The sequence below is a fragment of the Laetiporus sulphureus genome, assembly GCF_001632365.1.
Source record: "Laetiporus sulphureus 93-53 unplaced genomic scaffold LAESUscaffold_4, whole genome shotgun sequence".
Lineage (NCBI taxonomy): Eukaryota > Fungi > Basidiomycota > Agaricomycetes > Polyporales > Laetiporaceae > Laetiporus > Laetiporus sulphureus.
Window position 1 is genome coordinate 1,198,934 of NW_024468513.1, and position 15,695 is coordinate 1,214,628.

General features: G+C 53.3%; 8 protein-coding genes across 8 annotated transcripts; 3 read left to right on the forward strand and 5 right to left on the reverse strand.

Moving 5' to 3' along the window:
• Window positions 1-795: 795 nt before the first annotated feature.
• LAESUDRAFT_361822 (uncharacterized protein) lies at window positions 796-5,118 on the forward strand. Its single transcript, XM_040902172.1, has 11 exons — window positions 796-921; window positions 999-2,271; window positions 2,338-2,808; window positions 2,863-2,947; window positions 3,003-3,231; window positions 3,289-3,423; window positions 3,475-3,642; window positions 3,702-4,121; window positions 4,178-4,297; window positions 4,360-4,562; window positions 4,627-5,118. The coding sequence occupies exons 1-11, from the start codon at window positions 886-888 to the stop codon at window positions 4,961-4,963; spliced, it is 3,477 nt and encodes a 1,158-aa protein (XP_040768772.1). The 5' UTR covers window positions 796-885; the 3' UTR covers window positions 4,964-5,118.
• Window positions 5,119-5,210: 92 nt separating this feature from the next.
• Window positions 5,211-5,991, reverse strand: LAESUDRAFT_693558 (TRAPP complex subunit bet5; the record flags this gene model as incomplete). The annotated part of the gene is made up of 3 exons (XM_040906171.1): window positions 5,211-5,475; window positions 5,540-5,893; window positions 5,960-5,991. The coding sequence occupies 3 exons, from the start codon at window positions 5,989-5,991 to the stop codon at window positions 5,211-5,213; spliced, it is 651 nt and encodes a 216-aa protein (XP_040768773.1).
• A 223-nt stretch (window positions 5,992-6,214) lies between these two features.
• LAESUDRAFT_361677 (uncharacterized protein) lies at window positions 6,215-7,550 on the reverse strand. Its single transcript, XM_040902170.1, has 6 exons — window positions 7,537-7,550; window positions 7,119-7,478; window positions 6,996-7,061; window positions 6,818-6,883; window positions 6,575-6,756; window positions 6,215-6,464 (listed from the first exon to the last, which is right to left on the reverse strand). Exons 2-6 carry the CDS (start codon window positions 7,344-7,346, stop codon window positions 6,410-6,412), a joined length of 597 nt encoding a protein of 198 aa, XP_040768774.1. The 5' UTR covers window positions 7,347-7,478; window positions 7,537-7,550; the 3' UTR covers window positions 6,215-6,409.
• Window positions 7,551-7,865: 315 nt separating this feature from the next.
• Window positions 7,866-9,773, reverse strand: LAESUDRAFT_789502 (S-adenosyl-L-methionine-dependent methyltransferase; the record flags this gene model as incomplete). The annotated part of the gene is made up of 7 exons (XM_040913916.1): window positions 7,866-8,399; window positions 8,452-8,538; window positions 8,598-8,820; window positions 8,875-8,963; window positions 9,021-9,239; window positions 9,296-9,388; window positions 9,548-9,773. 7 exons carry the CDS (start codon window positions 9,771-9,773, stop codon window positions 8,215-8,217), a joined length of 1,122 nt encoding a protein of 373 aa, XP_040768775.1. The 3' UTR covers window positions 7,866-8,214.
• A 693-nt stretch (window positions 9,774-10,466) lies between these two features.
• On the reverse strand, window positions 10,467-11,203 carry LAESUDRAFT_643606 (DUF1168-domain-containing protein; the record flags this gene model as incomplete). The annotated part of the gene is made up of 2 exons (XM_040903796.1): window positions 10,467-10,844; window positions 10,910-11,203. The coding sequence occupies 2 exons, from the start codon at window positions 11,201-11,203 to the stop codon at window positions 10,467-10,469; spliced, it is 672 nt and encodes a 223-aa protein (XP_040768776.1).
• A 2,319-nt stretch (window positions 11,204-13,522) lies between these two features.
• Window positions 13,523-13,868, forward strand: LAESUDRAFT_755658 (uncharacterized protein; the record flags this gene model as incomplete). Its single annotated transcript, XM_040912048.1, has 2 exons — window positions 13,523-13,576; window positions 13,638-13,868. The coding sequence occupies 2 exons, from the start codon at window positions 13,523-13,525 to the stop codon at window positions 13,866-13,868; spliced, it is 285 nt and encodes a 94-aa protein (XP_040768777.1).
• LAESUDRAFT_809869 (uncharacterized protein) lies at window positions 13,731-14,339 on the forward strand (the record flags this gene model as incomplete). The annotated part of the gene is made up of 2 exons (XM_040914170.1): window positions 13,731-13,886; window positions 13,944-14,339. The coding sequence occupies exons 1-2, from the start codon at window positions 13,878-13,880 to the stop codon at window positions 14,337-14,339; spliced, it is 405 nt and encodes a 134-aa protein (XP_040768778.1). The 5' UTR covers window positions 13,731-13,877.
• LAESUDRAFT_721459 (TGF beta-inducible nuclear protein 1) lies at window positions 14,238-15,603 on the reverse strand. The gene is made up of 6 exons (XM_040908015.1): window positions 15,587-15,603; window positions 15,524-15,529; window positions 15,405-15,466; window positions 14,859-15,343; window positions 14,584-14,802; window positions 14,238-14,531 (listed from the first exon to the last, which is right to left on the reverse strand). Exons 1-6 carry the CDS (start codon window positions 15,587-15,589, stop codon window positions 14,524-14,526), a joined length of 783 nt encoding a protein of 260 aa, XP_040768779.1. The 5' UTR covers window positions 15,590-15,603; the 3' UTR covers window positions 14,238-14,523.
• Between the last annotated feature and the right edge of the window lie 92 nt (window positions 15,604-15,695).

Here is a 15,695-nt window from a genome sequence, read left to right on the forward strand (position 1 = left end):
GAAAGGCTTGAGAAGTTTGACAGCCCCTATGCGCTAGTACACCCTCTGGGACGCATCCAAGGTTGATTGCGATCCAGCAAAATTGCAGCCTTTTCCCGCGATGCTCAGGATTCGTGCAGCAATGAAGATGTGCATTTGAGGCCGTCCAGCTTCGCTGTCATGTCTACATCGTAAGAATGTAGCCTGCATTCTGCGCTAATGTCTCGTTTACGGTCTCAATTGTGTCGAGCACCATATGGTACCGTGTACCATCGTCACGCGATTAACATTGCAGAGTAAGGTACTGGCTCTCCACTAGTCATTGTCTCGCACGACGCTGAACTACTTCACTGTAGATTGTTTTATTACCATCACTCAGTCTAGTATTGCTCGCGACATGCACCCGTTGTCACCGTGCCGGATTGCCCTTGTGATGAGTATCGCCGCCGACATCCGAGGGGCTTCATGGCTCACCTTCAGTCGGCTGTTGGATTCGTTCTTTGCTTGGCCGCTACTGCCACCGGGAGTCAGAATGCGCTAGTACTATTTGTACGTTAGTCTCTCGTTGTTCAATGCAATGCAGACGTGATCCTCCTACCTGCTCAAGCGTGCGGCGAAGATTCATGCCAGTCAGACAAGGAGGTGCTGCTGTGCGATCTCTCCCTCATTCCTACTCATAGCTTGAATTGCTTGTGGACTAATTGACCTCGGTCGGTGTTGTTGTCCCAGTCTTAAGTCGTAATTATTTACTAGCCCTGGCAGCTGCAGCCACAGTTGATTGGCTCTCCGACAGAGGGACACATTATTAGAGTTCGTCTGCTTTGTCGTCCATATCATACACACCTAGGCCTCGTCGTAGTCGTCGTAACTACATCCTCATAGACTCTCACTCTCTTCGACAACTTCATGATGTCCTTAGGACCTGGTGCTGCTGCTAATAAAGTCAGTGTCGTGGTTTAAATTACCGTATCTGTGCCTTCCTGACCGCGATTGCACCACGTCCCGCCCCGTCATATCAGAAGGCGGCCTTGGAACAGCTCAAGTTCAAGAAGAAGCAGAAACAACAGAACACCTCTGTGGATGAGAGTGTCCTGCCTGCGTCTGCTTCGTGGACGGCGGCCGGCACGACGCTGGACAGACCGCCCGCGCAGTCGCGCGATGCGACGATTCCATCGCGCTATTTCTCCGCGACTCCCATCTCACCTGGCAATGTCCTTGCGCCTAACTCAAGCCCTCCTCCTCACGATCCCAGTCATCATTCCAATCGGTCCTTCTGGCAATCCGACAGCCTTGGAGATGGCATTCCTGGCCTCATTCATTCAGAGCCGCCATCGCAGCCCTTCACGCCGGTACGCGTTGATCCGCTGACAGCACCCAGTGGATTTGTGCGAGGCAACAGCGTCCCACACGCGTCGTTTACGCGTCCTTGGAATGGCAATGGGAGACAGATGTCGGAAACGGAGGATTCGGGGGATGGGGAGCGTCCCCGCAAGAGAATCAACCGTGGTCGCTCACCGAAGGATCCATTAGACCTCTTGACCTCGCCCGAGTCTCCTGAGGTTCAGGCACCAGGCCGTAAACGCAGAGTCAATGGCACGTTCTCATTGTCATCAATATCTTCTGACGAGTCCATCTCGGATGCCATGGACGTTGCTGGCCCCTCCAGATCACGCATCGTACGGCACGCGCAATCACCTCAGGAGCCACCGTCGTCTTCTCAGCCCTCTCAATCCGAAAGCGAAGACCCTAGGTTCACTCGTTTCAAAATGGTACAACCTCTGCATCCGCTCAGTGTTGTTCGTGCTGCATGGGACCAGGCCGGAGGCGACGTCCAGAAGGCATCGGCCCTTCTCACCGACCCCAGTTGGCGGCCACCGTCAGCATCGAATGGAAAACCAGTAGCGCGACCGACGGCTGAGACAGGACGAGTGAAGGAGATTGATGAAGCTAATAAGGCTCAGCGTGCTGCTATAAGAGAGAGGGGGAAGCAATCTATGATATACAAGAGCCGACCAGCCCTGGATGGCAAGCCCCCTTCCAAGCCCGGCCCGTCGACCCCTTCCCTCGCTGCAGCGGACCTGGAACCTCCCCAAACTCCTGGCAGCCCAGTTGTTTCGCAGGCTCGAGTTAAGCGGTTGAAGCGCAAGGTCATAGACTCCGAATCCGAGGCGGAATCCGTTGACAGCGATGCGTCAGCCCGCGTTGCAAGACCGAAAGAGGATAGTCGCCATGAGCTTCGCGTGCTCAATTACTTTAACACAGCTGCTGCCGAGGGCTTGCAGGAGATTACGGGTGAGTTCCTGTTCCTCAATCACTCTGCATTTGCTAACTCTGCATTTGCTAATTGTTTCTCGATAGGCTGCACCGTTGAGCAAGCCAATAAAATCATCGAGTTGCGACCATTCTCTTCTGTGGCTGATTTGCGAGCGAGACTATCGCAAGGCAAGAAGAAAGCGGGACCGGCTGGAATCAGTCCACGGATGTTCGAGGACTGCGTGGCTATTTTCGAAGGCTACGGCAGGGTTGATAGCATCCTCCAAGACTGTGAAGAGATTGGAGCCGAACTCAAGGCTGAGATCGCTTCGTGGACAAAGCATTCGCGATCCCGCGATCCTTCTCTTGGAGTCGAGAACACGAATCCGACTGACGGGACTCTCAGTCTGCATGACCAGGCTGACCTGACGGATAGCAAGCCAAGCTATTATCTGACATCCCAGCCATCATTGCTAGAGGAGGGTGTACAGTTGAAGGAATACCAAATGATTGGTATCAATTGGCTCAACCTGCTGTATCGCAGGAAGCTGAGTTGCATCTTGGCCGATGAGATGGGCAAGTATCGTGGCTCTACTTCGATGATTGTTTATTGACCACTGTCTCGCACAGGCTTGGGCAAGACCATCCAGGTCATCAGCTTCTTTGCACATCTGAAAGAGAAGGGACGCCACGGGCCTCATCTCGTTGTCGTACCGTAGGTTCTGCTCACAACTGCTGGCTATGCCCTTCTCATCGACTCTGGACTACAGATCCTCAACTCTAGAGAATTGGTGCCGGGAGTTTGATCGTTTTGCGTCTAACATGTCCGTAAACACCTACTACGGTGGCAAAGAGGAGCGTCCTGCGTTGCGTCAAAGTCTCTTGGAGACGCGGTATAACAATAAGACGGGTGAAGGTTGGGAGGTCTTGATCACGACGTACAATCTCGCGCAAGGCGATGAGAAGGATCGCAAGTTCTTCAGGAAGATTGAGTGGGATGTACGTGTTGCTCCCCTTCCTTGATGTGAGATGTCATCGCTCATGAGGACCCCTCAGGCTTGCGTATTTGATGAGGGACACGTCCTCAAAAACTTCCAATCCCAACGGTACCAAACATTGCTTCGATACGAGTCAAGATGGAGATTGCTTCTCACAGGAACACCTCTTCAAAACAATCTCCAGGAACTAGTCGTGAGTCCACATGAGCCTGTAGACTCTCAGATGTTGATTGAGGTCTCGTAGTCTCTCATGAACTTCATCCTGCCTCAGCAGTTTGCAGCTGACCTTGACTCTCTACGTGCGGTCTTCAAGACGAAGGGTGACTCCAAAGTGACATTGCTAGCTCAAGAACGTGTTTCGCGAGCCAAGAAGATGCTCACGCCGTTTGTTCTGCGAAGACGCAAAGACCAGGTAAGGACCGATTTGTCACGAGTATTGCGTAGATGGTCTGATCATTCATGTGGTATCAGGTTCTCAAGGATCTTCCGAAGAAGAACGAGCGGATCGAGTGGTGTGACATGACTCCTCTCCAGAGATCTATTTACAACGAAGCGCTGCAGCGGTCGAGGAAGACAATCTTCGATGTCGACGCTCAGGCCGCTGAGATCGTGGACGAACCCAAGCCAGCGAAGAGGACCCGCGCGAACACACGCCCGAAGGATAAGCTGTACGTTGAGAACAGCTCGAACGTCCTCATGGATCTGCGGAAGGCTGCGTCGCATCCCATGCTTTTCAGAAGACGTTTCACGGACGACACGCTTACGCGTGTTGCCAAGTTGCTGTTGAAGGAGCCTGATTTCAAGAGGCGGAAGGCTGTCTTCCAGTACATAAAGGAGGATTTGGAGGTTATGACTGATGCAGAGCTGCAGGAGTACTGCGCATCGTATAACGTTCGTTCTCTCGACATGATTATGGCATAACGATGCTGAATGATACATTCTGCTAGTCAACTCGCAAGTTCCTCCAGGCGGAGAGCTGCTACCTGGAAGCCGGGAAGGTTAAGGTTCTCATGCAGCTGCTCGACAAGTACCAGGCCGCAGGACGTCGTGTCTTGATATTCTCGCAGGTATGGAACCTCTCTTGTGTTACTGTGGTGCTATGCTGACATGTATGCTGGAAATGTTGTAGTTCACGCAGATTCTGGATATCCTTCAGAAGGTGCTACAGCAGAAGTCGATCAAGTATCTGCTGTTGACCGGTTCGACTCCAGTCGATAACCGGCAATCCCTTGTCGACGACTTCCATACCGACGAGTCCATCACCGTGTTCCTACTTTCCACGAAGGCAGGCGGCATGGGCATCAACCTCACTGCAGCTAGCGTTGTGATCATGTGCGTCGCCGTTCTATCTGCTGCGTCTTCGCCGTTTCAACTGTCATCATCTCTTACTGCGCAGGTTCGATCAAGACTTCAATCCGCACAATGACAAACAAGCGCAGGATCGTGCTTATCGAATAGGCCAGAAGCAGGACGTCGATGTCGTCAAGCTCATCACGAAGGGCTCAATTGAAGAGGACATGCTGGCACTTGGTCAAACAAAGCTGGCTCTTGATGAAGCCGTTGCGGGCGAAGAAGGAGAAGAGGAGAAGGTGGAGAGGGATATGAAGACGTCTCTGATGAACGTCGTGCGGAAGAAGCTGCAGGAGACACAGGACGAAGATGTGCCGATGCCTGATGCTGAGCCTATAGATGATGACATCGGCAGTCCGTTGAGCGTGCTGGACGACACATAGTTATTAGACACTTATCATGGAGAGGATTGGAGGACTTGGAGATCTATTGCTATTGCCCGATGTATTTATATCCGCAAATGCATCATTCCGTCTAGAGCATTGGATGTGCTCCAGAAGTCGCGGTGTGGTCCAACATAGTAACGATCCCTCGAGGAGATCACTTTACTCATGGCAATCACGTCTCTTGGTCCATCGACGCATCATCGCCGATACATAAGCGCGAACGGAGAGCTCATCATCATTATCATCATTCAAAGACAGTCAGCCCCCTGATCATTCTATCCGTACTCGTACGGAAGTACTCGTTATCTATTCCCTGTTCGCGCGAGTCCATGGGCGCGAGCGGATTGCGCACGACGTACTCGAGAAACGGTCCGGAGTAGATCTGGCGGAGGACGAAGCGGAGCGAGTCGACGCTGGGGTCGCTGAGCATGACGAACTTGTATCCGGATAGCGTCTCATGCAGGTGGAGCTTGTAACTCGACGTGCGGTAGTTGACGAACTGCTCGTCCCTACCAGTGCACGTCATGCGTCAGCTGGCGTCGCCGAGGGAAGGATCTGAAGACTAAGACTGACCTGCCAGAGAGCTTCTTGATCATGTTGCGCAGCGAGAGCACCACGCCGTATACGAGCTTGGACTCCTCGTCGAACGTCAGCATGGCATTTGAGGGCGGCGCGGGAGTGAAGGGTGAGGAGGGCCGAGGAGGAGGGAGGGGCGTACGCGGGGCATCTTCGTTGAGGGCGACGAGGATGCCGGACGAGGAGGCGAGTGTGTTCCTGGGCGTGCTGAAGCGGGAGGTGTTGTCCACGACTGGCTCCTCTTTCTGCGGATAAACCGCCGCGGAGACGGCTGGCAGCATCCCGCCCTCGACTGCGACCCGTGGACGCCTTGTGCGGTGCCAGTCCTGGTAGTACACGCAGTTGCAGTGCCTAGCGGGGAAGAATGTCCAGTCATTCATTCAGTCTAGAGCGCGTCTGGGTGCACGCACCACGCACCTATCGTAGATGTACAGACTGTATATTGTCATGTCTTCCCTTGTGTAAATGGAAGCTCAGAATGTATCTGCAAGGGCAGCTCTTGGGTTCATCCTGGAAATGTCTGCATGGAACGAATACCAACCGGCGGGTTACTCGCTCAGCAAGTTGCACGTCGACCGGGACGCTCGATGGGTATGTTATTCCTTCAGTACAAGCAGGGCGGTTTGGCCTCACAAAGACTTCAGCGTAAGCTTCAAGCTCAATAAGCAGGACGATGTATTCGAGGTGATGGACAAGTATAGGTGTCTTGACGGACGCGCGTCATCCGAGTCGAACGCGATCTACGCGCTCCCTCCCTCCCTCGTCGTGGCGCGGTGGCCGTATCTCAAGCACTCATGATCATTGCCAACATATTCCTGCATGACCTCTGAGCTGGTCTATGATGTATGATACAGACAATGCACAGTGCTATAAGCTATGCTCGTAAAACAAACCAAACAAACGAACAGACTGTCCAGACAAAGTACTACAGGCCGCCAGCAGCGCCACTCCATCCACGTTCACGGTCAGAAACAATCTCGAAAGCATCGCGACATTCATGCCCACACCGTGCGCGCTCATACATGCACATATTCGAAGTCGTGCTTTTCGTCCGAAAGCGTGTAGAGGCCCGGCGCCGGGCCCACGTACTCTGGGACCTTCTCGTCGAACTGGTTGTACAGCGGCACACCGTATCCCGGGCCGTTGAAGGTGGGAGGGGCTTGCCCGTAGCCGTACGCTGCCGCGGCAGGATCGGTGGGAGGGTTGATCATATACTGCAGGGAGACCGAGGTATGAGCATGTAGTGCATAAGTTGACTATAGCGCTGTCACTTACTGGAGGCAGTTGCGCGCCGGTCTGGAAGGAGGTAGGAACTGCCCCTCCGGGTACGGTGATCGTCAGGTTCTAGAATGACCAAATTAGCCCGCTGTTCCTCGGAGATGGACCAGCCTTAGCTCACCAGAGCAGTTCCGGAGATCTGGGGCATTGAGATCCTGTACGTGGGAAGCTCGATGTTGGGCCTGACCGCGCGGTCCTCGTTCTCAAATCGCTGCAGCATCTTGTTCACTTTGCGCTTGCCCTGCATTCCACCGTCTCAACAAACCTGGACAGCGCATGAACAGTGAATCGAACGCACGCTGAGCTTCCAGAGGAGCATCGGCAGCCACATGACGAGCACGACGCCGATGAAGACGGCCATGCTGATTCCGCGCGCTTTCCATACGCGCCCTGCTTCGTCCCACCCGTAGGGGAAGTAGTCGAACTCGACGTTATCGTTCTCGGTTGGCAGCACGTGGAGAGCAACGTAGTACATGGCAATCGGGAGCGCAAAAGAAGTGCTATAATATGGCGGTAAGACGGCCATCGATTATAGGTCGAAGAGAGACTCGCACATGAGTGTCAGGATGACCCATACGAGGTCAAACTTGGGTTTGATGTAGCGGGAGCCCTTGCGAGTGACGGCGCGCAGCCGGGCTTGCCATGCTGCCTCAGAGATCTGCAAACGCAAGCGCGTAAGGTCACGCTACGGACATTCTGCAAATATCGCAACTCACAAAAGAACGCAATGGGGTGGGGACCTGCTCCGGGGGTGGCTGATCGACGGGAAGACGCTTCGCGCCCAAGGGGGTACAGAGTCAGGACAGTTCCATTTCGCCGAGAGAGCATGTTCTGGCCCGCTCACCAAGGAAATATTGTTAGAAACCATTTTTCCAATCAATGTCTAGCGCGTAAAAGGTCTCGCCTCGCGAGCAGGAATGTAGACTGAGTTGGACAGTGCGGAAAGGTGAACAGGGAATGCAAAGAGAGAAAGGTCGAACCGGTCGACGTTGAAAGTATAGACAACGGTCCTGCCTGCAGGAAAAGAGTGGAGAGGGCGAGAGAGCTCTTGTTATGAGGGAGTCGGAATGGCCGCACGGTGCACTGCCCACGCTGTCGTCTTGACATCGTTGCGACGAGATCTCTGATCGGCAAACGCCACTGAAGCCTCAATAGGAAAGCGTCTAGGATCTTGCATTGTACTGGACTATAGCGTGCCTCCCTTCTAGGTAGGCCAGGTCCTCCATGGATTCAGATAACGAACATGAGCCGTCCGCGTGCAGGAGGCGAGGCGAAGAGCAGGAACGCGGTGATAAATCAGACATGCGCTTCGTATCAAGCATCAGCTCCAGCGCCACGTCTAGATGTTAATTTCTCCCGCTAAATCACCAGCGAATCAAGACATCGCGGGCTAACTATCCAATGGCTCTCATCTTCCCGACTGGTAGGCGGTATAGCCGCTGAGCGAAATACTCTCGCGTCTTACCCCATCGATCATCGTCTCCCGCGAATACGTCCACGTCGCTCCACTCTACGTCGACGCCAACGTCGGCGAGGTGCAATTCGGAGACGTGTCTGTACACGTCGTAGAATAAGGCATCTACAAGATAGATGAGCACATCAGCTGCACGCAATCACGATAATTGACGTACTCGTCGCTCCTAGGCCATTAAAGAAGCCAAAGCGAGACTCTGGGCCTGCTAATAGGTCAGGGACGTGCTCGAAGAACTTTTGCAGATCTGTTAGGGCATGGAAGGTTCACTCTATGACCATCTCCGTGCACCCAGACTTTACACACCTTTGTAATCTTCGGAGAACGTGTCCGTATAGACGACATCAAAGCCACCCACACCAAGCAACTCTTCACTCTCCATGAAGTCTTGCCATTTTCCTTCAATAACAACGACGCCCTTCTTGTCAAACCAGCCCAGCTTCTGCATGTGCTGCAGGACGTCCGGATGCGGCTCGATGATGACATGCAGCGCGGGAGGTGTAGGCAACTCTTGGAAAAGGCTGTCAATCTACATCCCGTCAGCTGAACAGATGTTCCACCCGCGGACGAGGCAAACTCATACTATGCCAAGTCCAAAGCCGACGTTGAGTATCTTCAGACCATCAGCGAGCTTTTCATGGTCGTCGCACAGCTTGTGCACGGTTTCCTGCACTTCGCACTGGCGCACTTAGCCTTGGGACGCCTAACACAGAGCCCAGCCGCACTCACTGATCGGACGCTCCCAGCCCATCATTACCCCGACATCTTCGTCATCGCTGACCTTCACGAGACAAATCTCTTGCCCGTGCTCGTCGGTCGTATATCTCAGTTTCGACGAGAGAAACTCCTCCGTCGAACCAGCCGCGGTGCTATCGGTAGCCTTCAAGATGAGCGACAATGGAGACTTCTCAGCAGGTAATTTCGAGGACAGAAGCGTGAGCAGCAGTTCTGAAACCAAGCTGGCAAGGTCAGCAGGTAACGTGCGGGGGAGCTCGAGCACGTACCTGAGCGGATTCCTGCGTCTCGGATGATGTTGTAGCATTCTTCGTTGTTCATGGAGAGCGCGATGTCACTTGCGGTATTATGCGTATTGTCGACTTTGAAGCCAGTCGTCAACCATCAGTCAGCACTCAGTAAAAACAAGAACATCAGAAAGCCTGATTGTGCAGCATCTGGTACATCATCTAGCACACCTGGCCACTGTGCTGGCACAATCAGACTTCCAAATGGCCCTCATGCACACGCCTCGGGCTCACCTGCATTCCACACCGCGCCCTCCTGTATCAGCAAACGCACAAGCTCCTCATTTTCCACGTAAGCAGCGGCGTGCAATGCGGACGTGCCATCCTCATCTTGATACCAGAGCGGCGCGCCATCCTCGATCATTTTTTTGACCGCGTCGAGAGGAGCGCGTTCGAGGATCGCGCTGATGAGTGCTTCTCCGAGGCTTACAAGCGTATTCACCTCCTCCGAGTCTTCCATGAGGACAGATGCGGTGTCTGCCTCCGAACACATTTCGGTGAATCCTCAATCGACTGAGAGGAGGTTCGAAGTGATCGAGGACCGAGGTCAAAATGCTCAATAGAATAGGCGCCCAATGACACCGTCACATGGGTCGCGACTGATCGCGTGGCATTGCGTGGCCACTGCCGGCCATATTGCTAGTTCACTACTCGATCAAGCTACAATTCGAGCTAAGGACGATCATCGTATATACTAGTAGACAGCGAAGCAATTATACAGACATCTACCTGTACTAGCTCCAGGCTACTATACGGTTGAGTAGTAAGCCTGAATAGATCCGCATTCTTTAAGCAGTAAGGTTGGATTGAACTGACGATGGCCAGTCAGGGCGAGAGATGAACAGACATGCGAAGCATCCGTAGATGCATATGGAATCAAGGACAGAAGGAGATGAGCTCATAGCCCAAAAGGCCGTGCAATTGCTTCTCGAAAAAAGAAACCATCCTCCACATGTCTGATGTCCAACTGAGCAGAGCGGCATAATACAATGACCGGGTTCATGCCTGGAGATACGCAGGAAATGACTCCGTAAGTGACTTGCACGATAGCTAAGTTACAGCGAGAGGGAATCCCAAGAACGTCTATGAAACGTATGTAAGCCACCCACTACGCGAATAGAATGGCTGGGTGCACTCACAATACTGCACAGACTCATAGGGGGTCTTCTTCGTGGATAATAATCCGCGGTATGTCAAGAATTGGCGCTGCAGGCGGCTCGGTCGCGACAGCACCAGCAGATTCACTGCTCTCGACTGGCGCAGGGCCGACCTCCTCCTCCTGCTCTTCGTCGCTTTCCTCCCCAGGCTTCCGAAACACAAGCTCCTTCCCGCTGACGAGCCGCCTCTTCTTGAGCGGTGCCTCGAACTGTTCCGTCTCGGCACCCGCACCCGCGCCCGCCTCTTTCTCCGGACCCTTACCCTTCGACCGTTCTTTCTTTTTCTGCCTCTTCGCCCGGTTCTTCGCAGTCTTCGCCTCTGCTTGCTCCTCCCGTTCTCTCCTCTTCCGCTCAAACTCCGCCTCCTCTGTCTCCTATTGAATACATATCAGAGTCAGCGTAAAACGAGGGCACAAGAATAGCATTGTAAGCAACGCACCTTCTGTGACTTCTCATCCAACAACTTCAGCCGCTCGTACTCTCTCCGCCTGCTCGCCTTGTAGACGTGAAATTCGCCGCTGCCCGCACCGGCACTCGAGCCCTGCACGTTCTTCATCATCTCCCTGGGAGGCCTGATCGTCTTCTCCTTCGGCGGAGGAGGCACGTACGCGGGCTTACTAGGGTCTTTGAGCAGCTTCTCGAGCTGCGCCCGCTGTCGCTCGGCTGGTGTGAGTGCATGACGGTTTGCAGGGGGAATGGAGGGCTGAGGTGTGGGTGCAGGAGAGGCCGACATCGTCGTTGAGAATGATGAGCCACAGCCGTGAGAAGCGAGGTTGCTCGATCATCGATCATTTGATCTTTGCCCCTTCATACCTACTACTCACGCCACACATCCAGCAAGAACATGTATATGAGCGTGTTGCAGTGCTCAGGTGGTGTAACAAGATGGGCATAGAGTGTTGTACCATCACACTGAACCGGGTCCCTAAAAGCTATCTACTCGCAATTTTCTTACGATATGCTGAGGAGTGGATGATCCACCCCTCTGCATATCGTATGGATCGTATGGATGGGGGGTCTGTCATGACTACGACGACTCGTCCTCTTCGCTATGCCAGTCCACCCTATTACCCACTTAACGGAACGTCATACCGACATGCAGAACATCACATACCAACGCGCGGAATGTTATCTCCCTCGGATACTGTCCACGACGAGTGTGTCAACGGATGCGGATGTGTCGACGGATAGGCTAATTAAGTTGTTGATCCACGGTACAACTCCACTGTATTTCGTCTCATTACCTTCTTCCATCTTCCCCTATTGCTTTCCATTCATGTATATAAGCGACGACGAGGATTCTGTTCTCGTCGTAGAGTCAACACCAGTAATTCCTCGACTTCCTCATTCACACCTGCCAATACTATTCGCTCCTCACTGCATTTACGACACCTTCGTCGATCTCCTTTCTCGAACCCTTACGGGGTCTCTCAGACCTGTGGGCTCCTGTGGGAAATATCTGGTGAGTGCAGCGGTCCATAGGTACTGAGAGGTACTGAGGCAGGATTTGTCCGGTCACCTTTTTTTGCACGGTGCGTCCTCGATTGCCTTTTGCGCCGCCACAGCCCTCCGCCGCCAGCTGTGTGTTTCCTTTTGGCCGCGTAGCAATCCCGTATACGTTTCGGTTTTCGCATCAGGCCGTCGTTTACTGCTTCGCTGGCTCTTACGGTCGCGTCTCTCACCGTTATTAGATGCCTGCATTTTTTCCACGACGTTGTTTCTCGCTTCCTCCCCCTTGTCTACTTCTGCGTGGATGCCTTTGCCCGATGGGTCTGTTCTCATCGGTGGATTAATGTTCTCGCTGGCACGGTCGCTGGCAAATTGCATGCTTCGTCCCTCGGAGGGGCGGGTACGATTTTCACGGTTGGAGCGGTCTCCACCTTACTACTCTCGCAGGCGCGGTCGCTGGCGGATTGCATACCTTCGTCCCTCGATGGGGCGAGTACTATTTTCACGACTGGAGCGGTCTCCACCTTACTGTCCTCGCAGGCGCGGTCTTTGGCGAATTGCGTGCCTTCGTCGCTCGATGGGGCGAGTAATACCTTCACGTGGGCTTTTCCGGCTGGAGCGGTCTCCACCTTTCTGCCTGTTCACGTTGCACATCGACTTTGGATGTTGATGGCTCTCGTCGTCAGGGGTGCTTCTGGCCTCCTCTTGCATCAAGTGCTTCTGCTATCGATGACTCTGCTCCAAGCCAGAACTCTCTTATGGCGGCACCACTTGGGTCTATACTGGTCCTGTCACACGCGCATTGTACGAATCCACTGTGTGGTGCGAGTTGTCGTTCGAACTTTGTCGCAGTGACAGCTGGTTTACAACGCCGTCGAACGCCACCTCTCATTGTCTGTTGAACAACGCATATTTCACATTTCTCTTGTTGGAATCATTTATCAGGGTGCCATTTCGCCTGCCGATTTTTGACTCTGCCGGCATAGCGTGATATCATGATGGAGCCGACAGTGGTAGAGATTGTGTTCGTGAACCTGACATTACCACTGACGCTCAGTTTGGGCTGATGGTCGAGAGGCTACAATTTGTCTTTACACGTGTTGTTCTACTTTTCATAACCAGGATTGGGTTTACGGTTGAGCACCGTCATTGCTATTCCGATTGAACCGCATCATCGGTGGCGTGAGATGCTCATCGTTACACTCACGCAAGAACCAGCTCAACATTGTTGCCCGACCACTTGCCGTTGTCACCACCAGGGTACTTAGCTAATAGAAAGGCGGTCTTTCCACCGGCCGCATCGAATACTAGATGGTATCACCGACGCTGATGTCCTCGCACATCAGTCTGCCGTCATAGCCATCTTGCGGCCACGGCAACACGTCCACGTGCACATCGAGCCCGTCATTCCGCCCGTTCGCAGGAACCGGTCTCGTCGCTACGCACGCCTGCGGACTCAGCACCACAGTTCGATGCAGCGCCCATCAAACCCGCTACGTTTGGCTCTGTGTCTGCACCGTACTTAGCCATTGTAATTAAACTCGCTCGCTGCTGTTTCTCTGCTATGCCATGTTTCTGCGTTGTTATTTGGAACTGACTCGCAATGGACAATTTACAGCAGGCAAACATTGGACCAACCAGGAGCACTTCTGAAAAGGTGCGTGTAGACTGTTGTACAAGCTGCGGTCAGGTAAATGGCGAAGATCGGTCCTGCTCAGCAGCGGCCACCACCTATCTCGCCCTCTGAGTTTGCGGAACTCTTTGGAGGAACGTTCCGTTCGAATGCTGTGGCCATGGTGCGACGCCAACCCAATTTCGACCACACCAAGATGGACGACGTCGAACTGCTGTTCTGGGGCCGATACTACGGTGCCTACGATGGCACTAACATCACAGATAACGAAGCGACGGAGGAGCTCCGGAAGCATGCGAAGACGATCCTCGACTAATCGGTACCCATGTTTGGAGTAAGCAATATCACTTGTTTCTTTTGTTGCCCATCCCACTGATGCTCGAAAAATCAGCGTCAACCCATGCCAGAAGGTGACGACATTCATTACGCGTCCATCCCGAATGCGAAGGTCGTCATTCGTGTCTGGGGTGCAGGCATGGAAACCTCTCACATGTACAGCCTCGACTTCGTCGACAGAGATACGTTGCAGCACATCCGCCGTCCCCCCTCATGCCAGCTCTACAGCATTCAATCACTGGACAGATGGTGGCTGCCGCGTTTTCGCTGTGGGAAGGTTGAGATGGCAGAAGGGTTGGAGATGTATCAGGTGTTCGAAGGGGACTCATTCATGCTGAGTGTGGATACGGATACGAAGGTGGAGCTCAATATTCCGGTTCGACCTTTACATGTGAAGCCGGATTGGCTTCTGGGCACCACCACCATCGCTTTTAAACGCTCTGTAACATAGTCGGTTGTACAGTTACGCATGTTGACGTTTCGATAGGTCTCCTACTCCTACACCGTCATGTAACTGACCACTGGGTCTGCTATTAACTACATAAGAGAATGGCGCACAGTAATCGGTCATATGCGGTGCGACGAAAGTACGAAAGTACAAGTGGCATGCAAATGAACAGCAGAAGCAAAAAACATTATACAACTATTGACAAAGATTAGCAACGACTGAGAATGATGGGAACTACGGGACGTACGCAGGACGGCATTGATGCACCCGTCGTTTTCGGGATTGTTCGTGATCTGTGCGTACTTGCCGAACACGACCTTTCCGCCAGCGGTGACCATACCAAGCTCGGAAACGTTCACCTCGATGACTGTACCCTTGGTGAGAACACCAAGCTGTGTGTACATCGGTGACTGAGGGTTCTTCTTGACGCCGAGGATCTGCAACTGGAACGTTGCTTTTAGGTCGGCTGTCAGATTCGTCAGTACCCAAAACAACTACGAAAAGACTGATGCAGGAACATACGGTGTGTGACGTTGGCCTTCTTGTATCTCAGTGCCATCGGCCGCACAAACCTCTCCATCTTCACCGGCTTTCGCGTGAAACCCTCCCCGACAAACGTCGCCTTGGTCACCATCCGCTTCCATGCCTTTTTCTTACTCTTGCCCGTCCTCATGACCTTGAAAACCTCGTCTTCCGCGATACCCCTGACCTTCGGCAGCGGCACAGCATACTTCGCAGCCTTGTCCTTCCGCTTCTCCTTGATGGCGGTCGACAGGGCTTTGGCGTCCTTCTGTCCTTCTCGGTCCAGCAGGTAGGTGGGCAAGGCACCATCAGGCACAGTAGATGAGTCTTTCTGCTTGACATTGCGCTCGTCGTGCGCTTTGAGTGTCTTCTTGAGTTGGACCTTCTCGGCATGCCGCTTAGCATGGAGAAGTTTCGCCTTCAGACCGAATGCCTTTTGAGCGGTAGCAGATGCGCGGTGGGCGGCTCGAGCTTCACGCTTTCGCCTTCGTTAAGAAAGCGCTATAATGAGTGCAACGAACAAGAAACCGCATGTAGACAACGCACTTGCGCTCGAAGTAGTCTAACCGCCGTCCATGCCTCTTGATGTGTTCCTCGATGTACTCGTTCTGTAAAATTGGCGCGGTCAATCTTCCGCCATGTTCTTATCCTAGTAACCATCCTACCTGGGGCTGAGAGAGAGTTTCAGGTCAACCGCAACTCAAAAGAGCGTCCATGAGCAAACTCACCATAGCGATAGACGAAGTGAAGGGGGATTACCTGATTGGGAAATAATGAGAGACGTACTGGAAGCGCGCGCTTATAGGATTGATCGCGCATCCCCGCGTCGAGTTCCAC

Excerpts from the sequence above, each read along its gene's own strand:
- LAESUDRAFT_361677 (XM_040902170.1), bottom strand. The coding sequence starts at position 7,346 with ATGGCCGTCTTACCGCCATATTATAGCACTTCTTTTGCGCTCCCGATT. Across the intron at positions 7,062-7,118 it reads TGCTCCTCTGGAAGCTCAGC|GGCAAGCGCAAAGTGAACAA; the intron begins GTGCGTTCGATT and ends GGTGGAATGCAG. Across the intron at positions 6,884-6,995 it reads ACCGCGCGGTCAGGCCCAAC|CTGACGATCACCGTACCCGG; the intron begins ATCGAGCTTCCC and ends TCATTCTAGAAC.
- LAESUDRAFT_361822 (XM_040902172.1), top strand. The coding sequence starts at position 886 with ATGATGTCCTTAGGACCTGGTGCTGCTGCTAATAAA. Across the intron at positions 3,424-3,474 it reads ACAATCTCCAGGAACTAGTC|TCTCTCATGAACTTCATCCT; the intron begins GTGAGTCCACAT and ends GAGGTCTCGTAG. Across the intron at positions 4,563-4,626 it reads GCAGCTAGCGTTGTGATCAT|GTTCGATCAAGACTTCAATC; the intron begins GTGCGTCGCCGT and ends CTTACTGCGCAG.
- LAESUDRAFT_721459 (XM_040908015.1), bottom strand. Across the intron at positions 15,344-15,404 it reads TTAGACTACTTCGAGCGCAA|GCGAAAGCGTGAAGCTCGAG; the intron begins GTGCGTTGTCTA and ends TTCTTAACGAAG. Across the intron at positions 14,803-14,858 it reads GAAGGCCAACGTCACACACC|CCGACCTAAAAGCAACGTTC; the intron begins GTATGTTCCTGC and ends CGAATCTGACAG.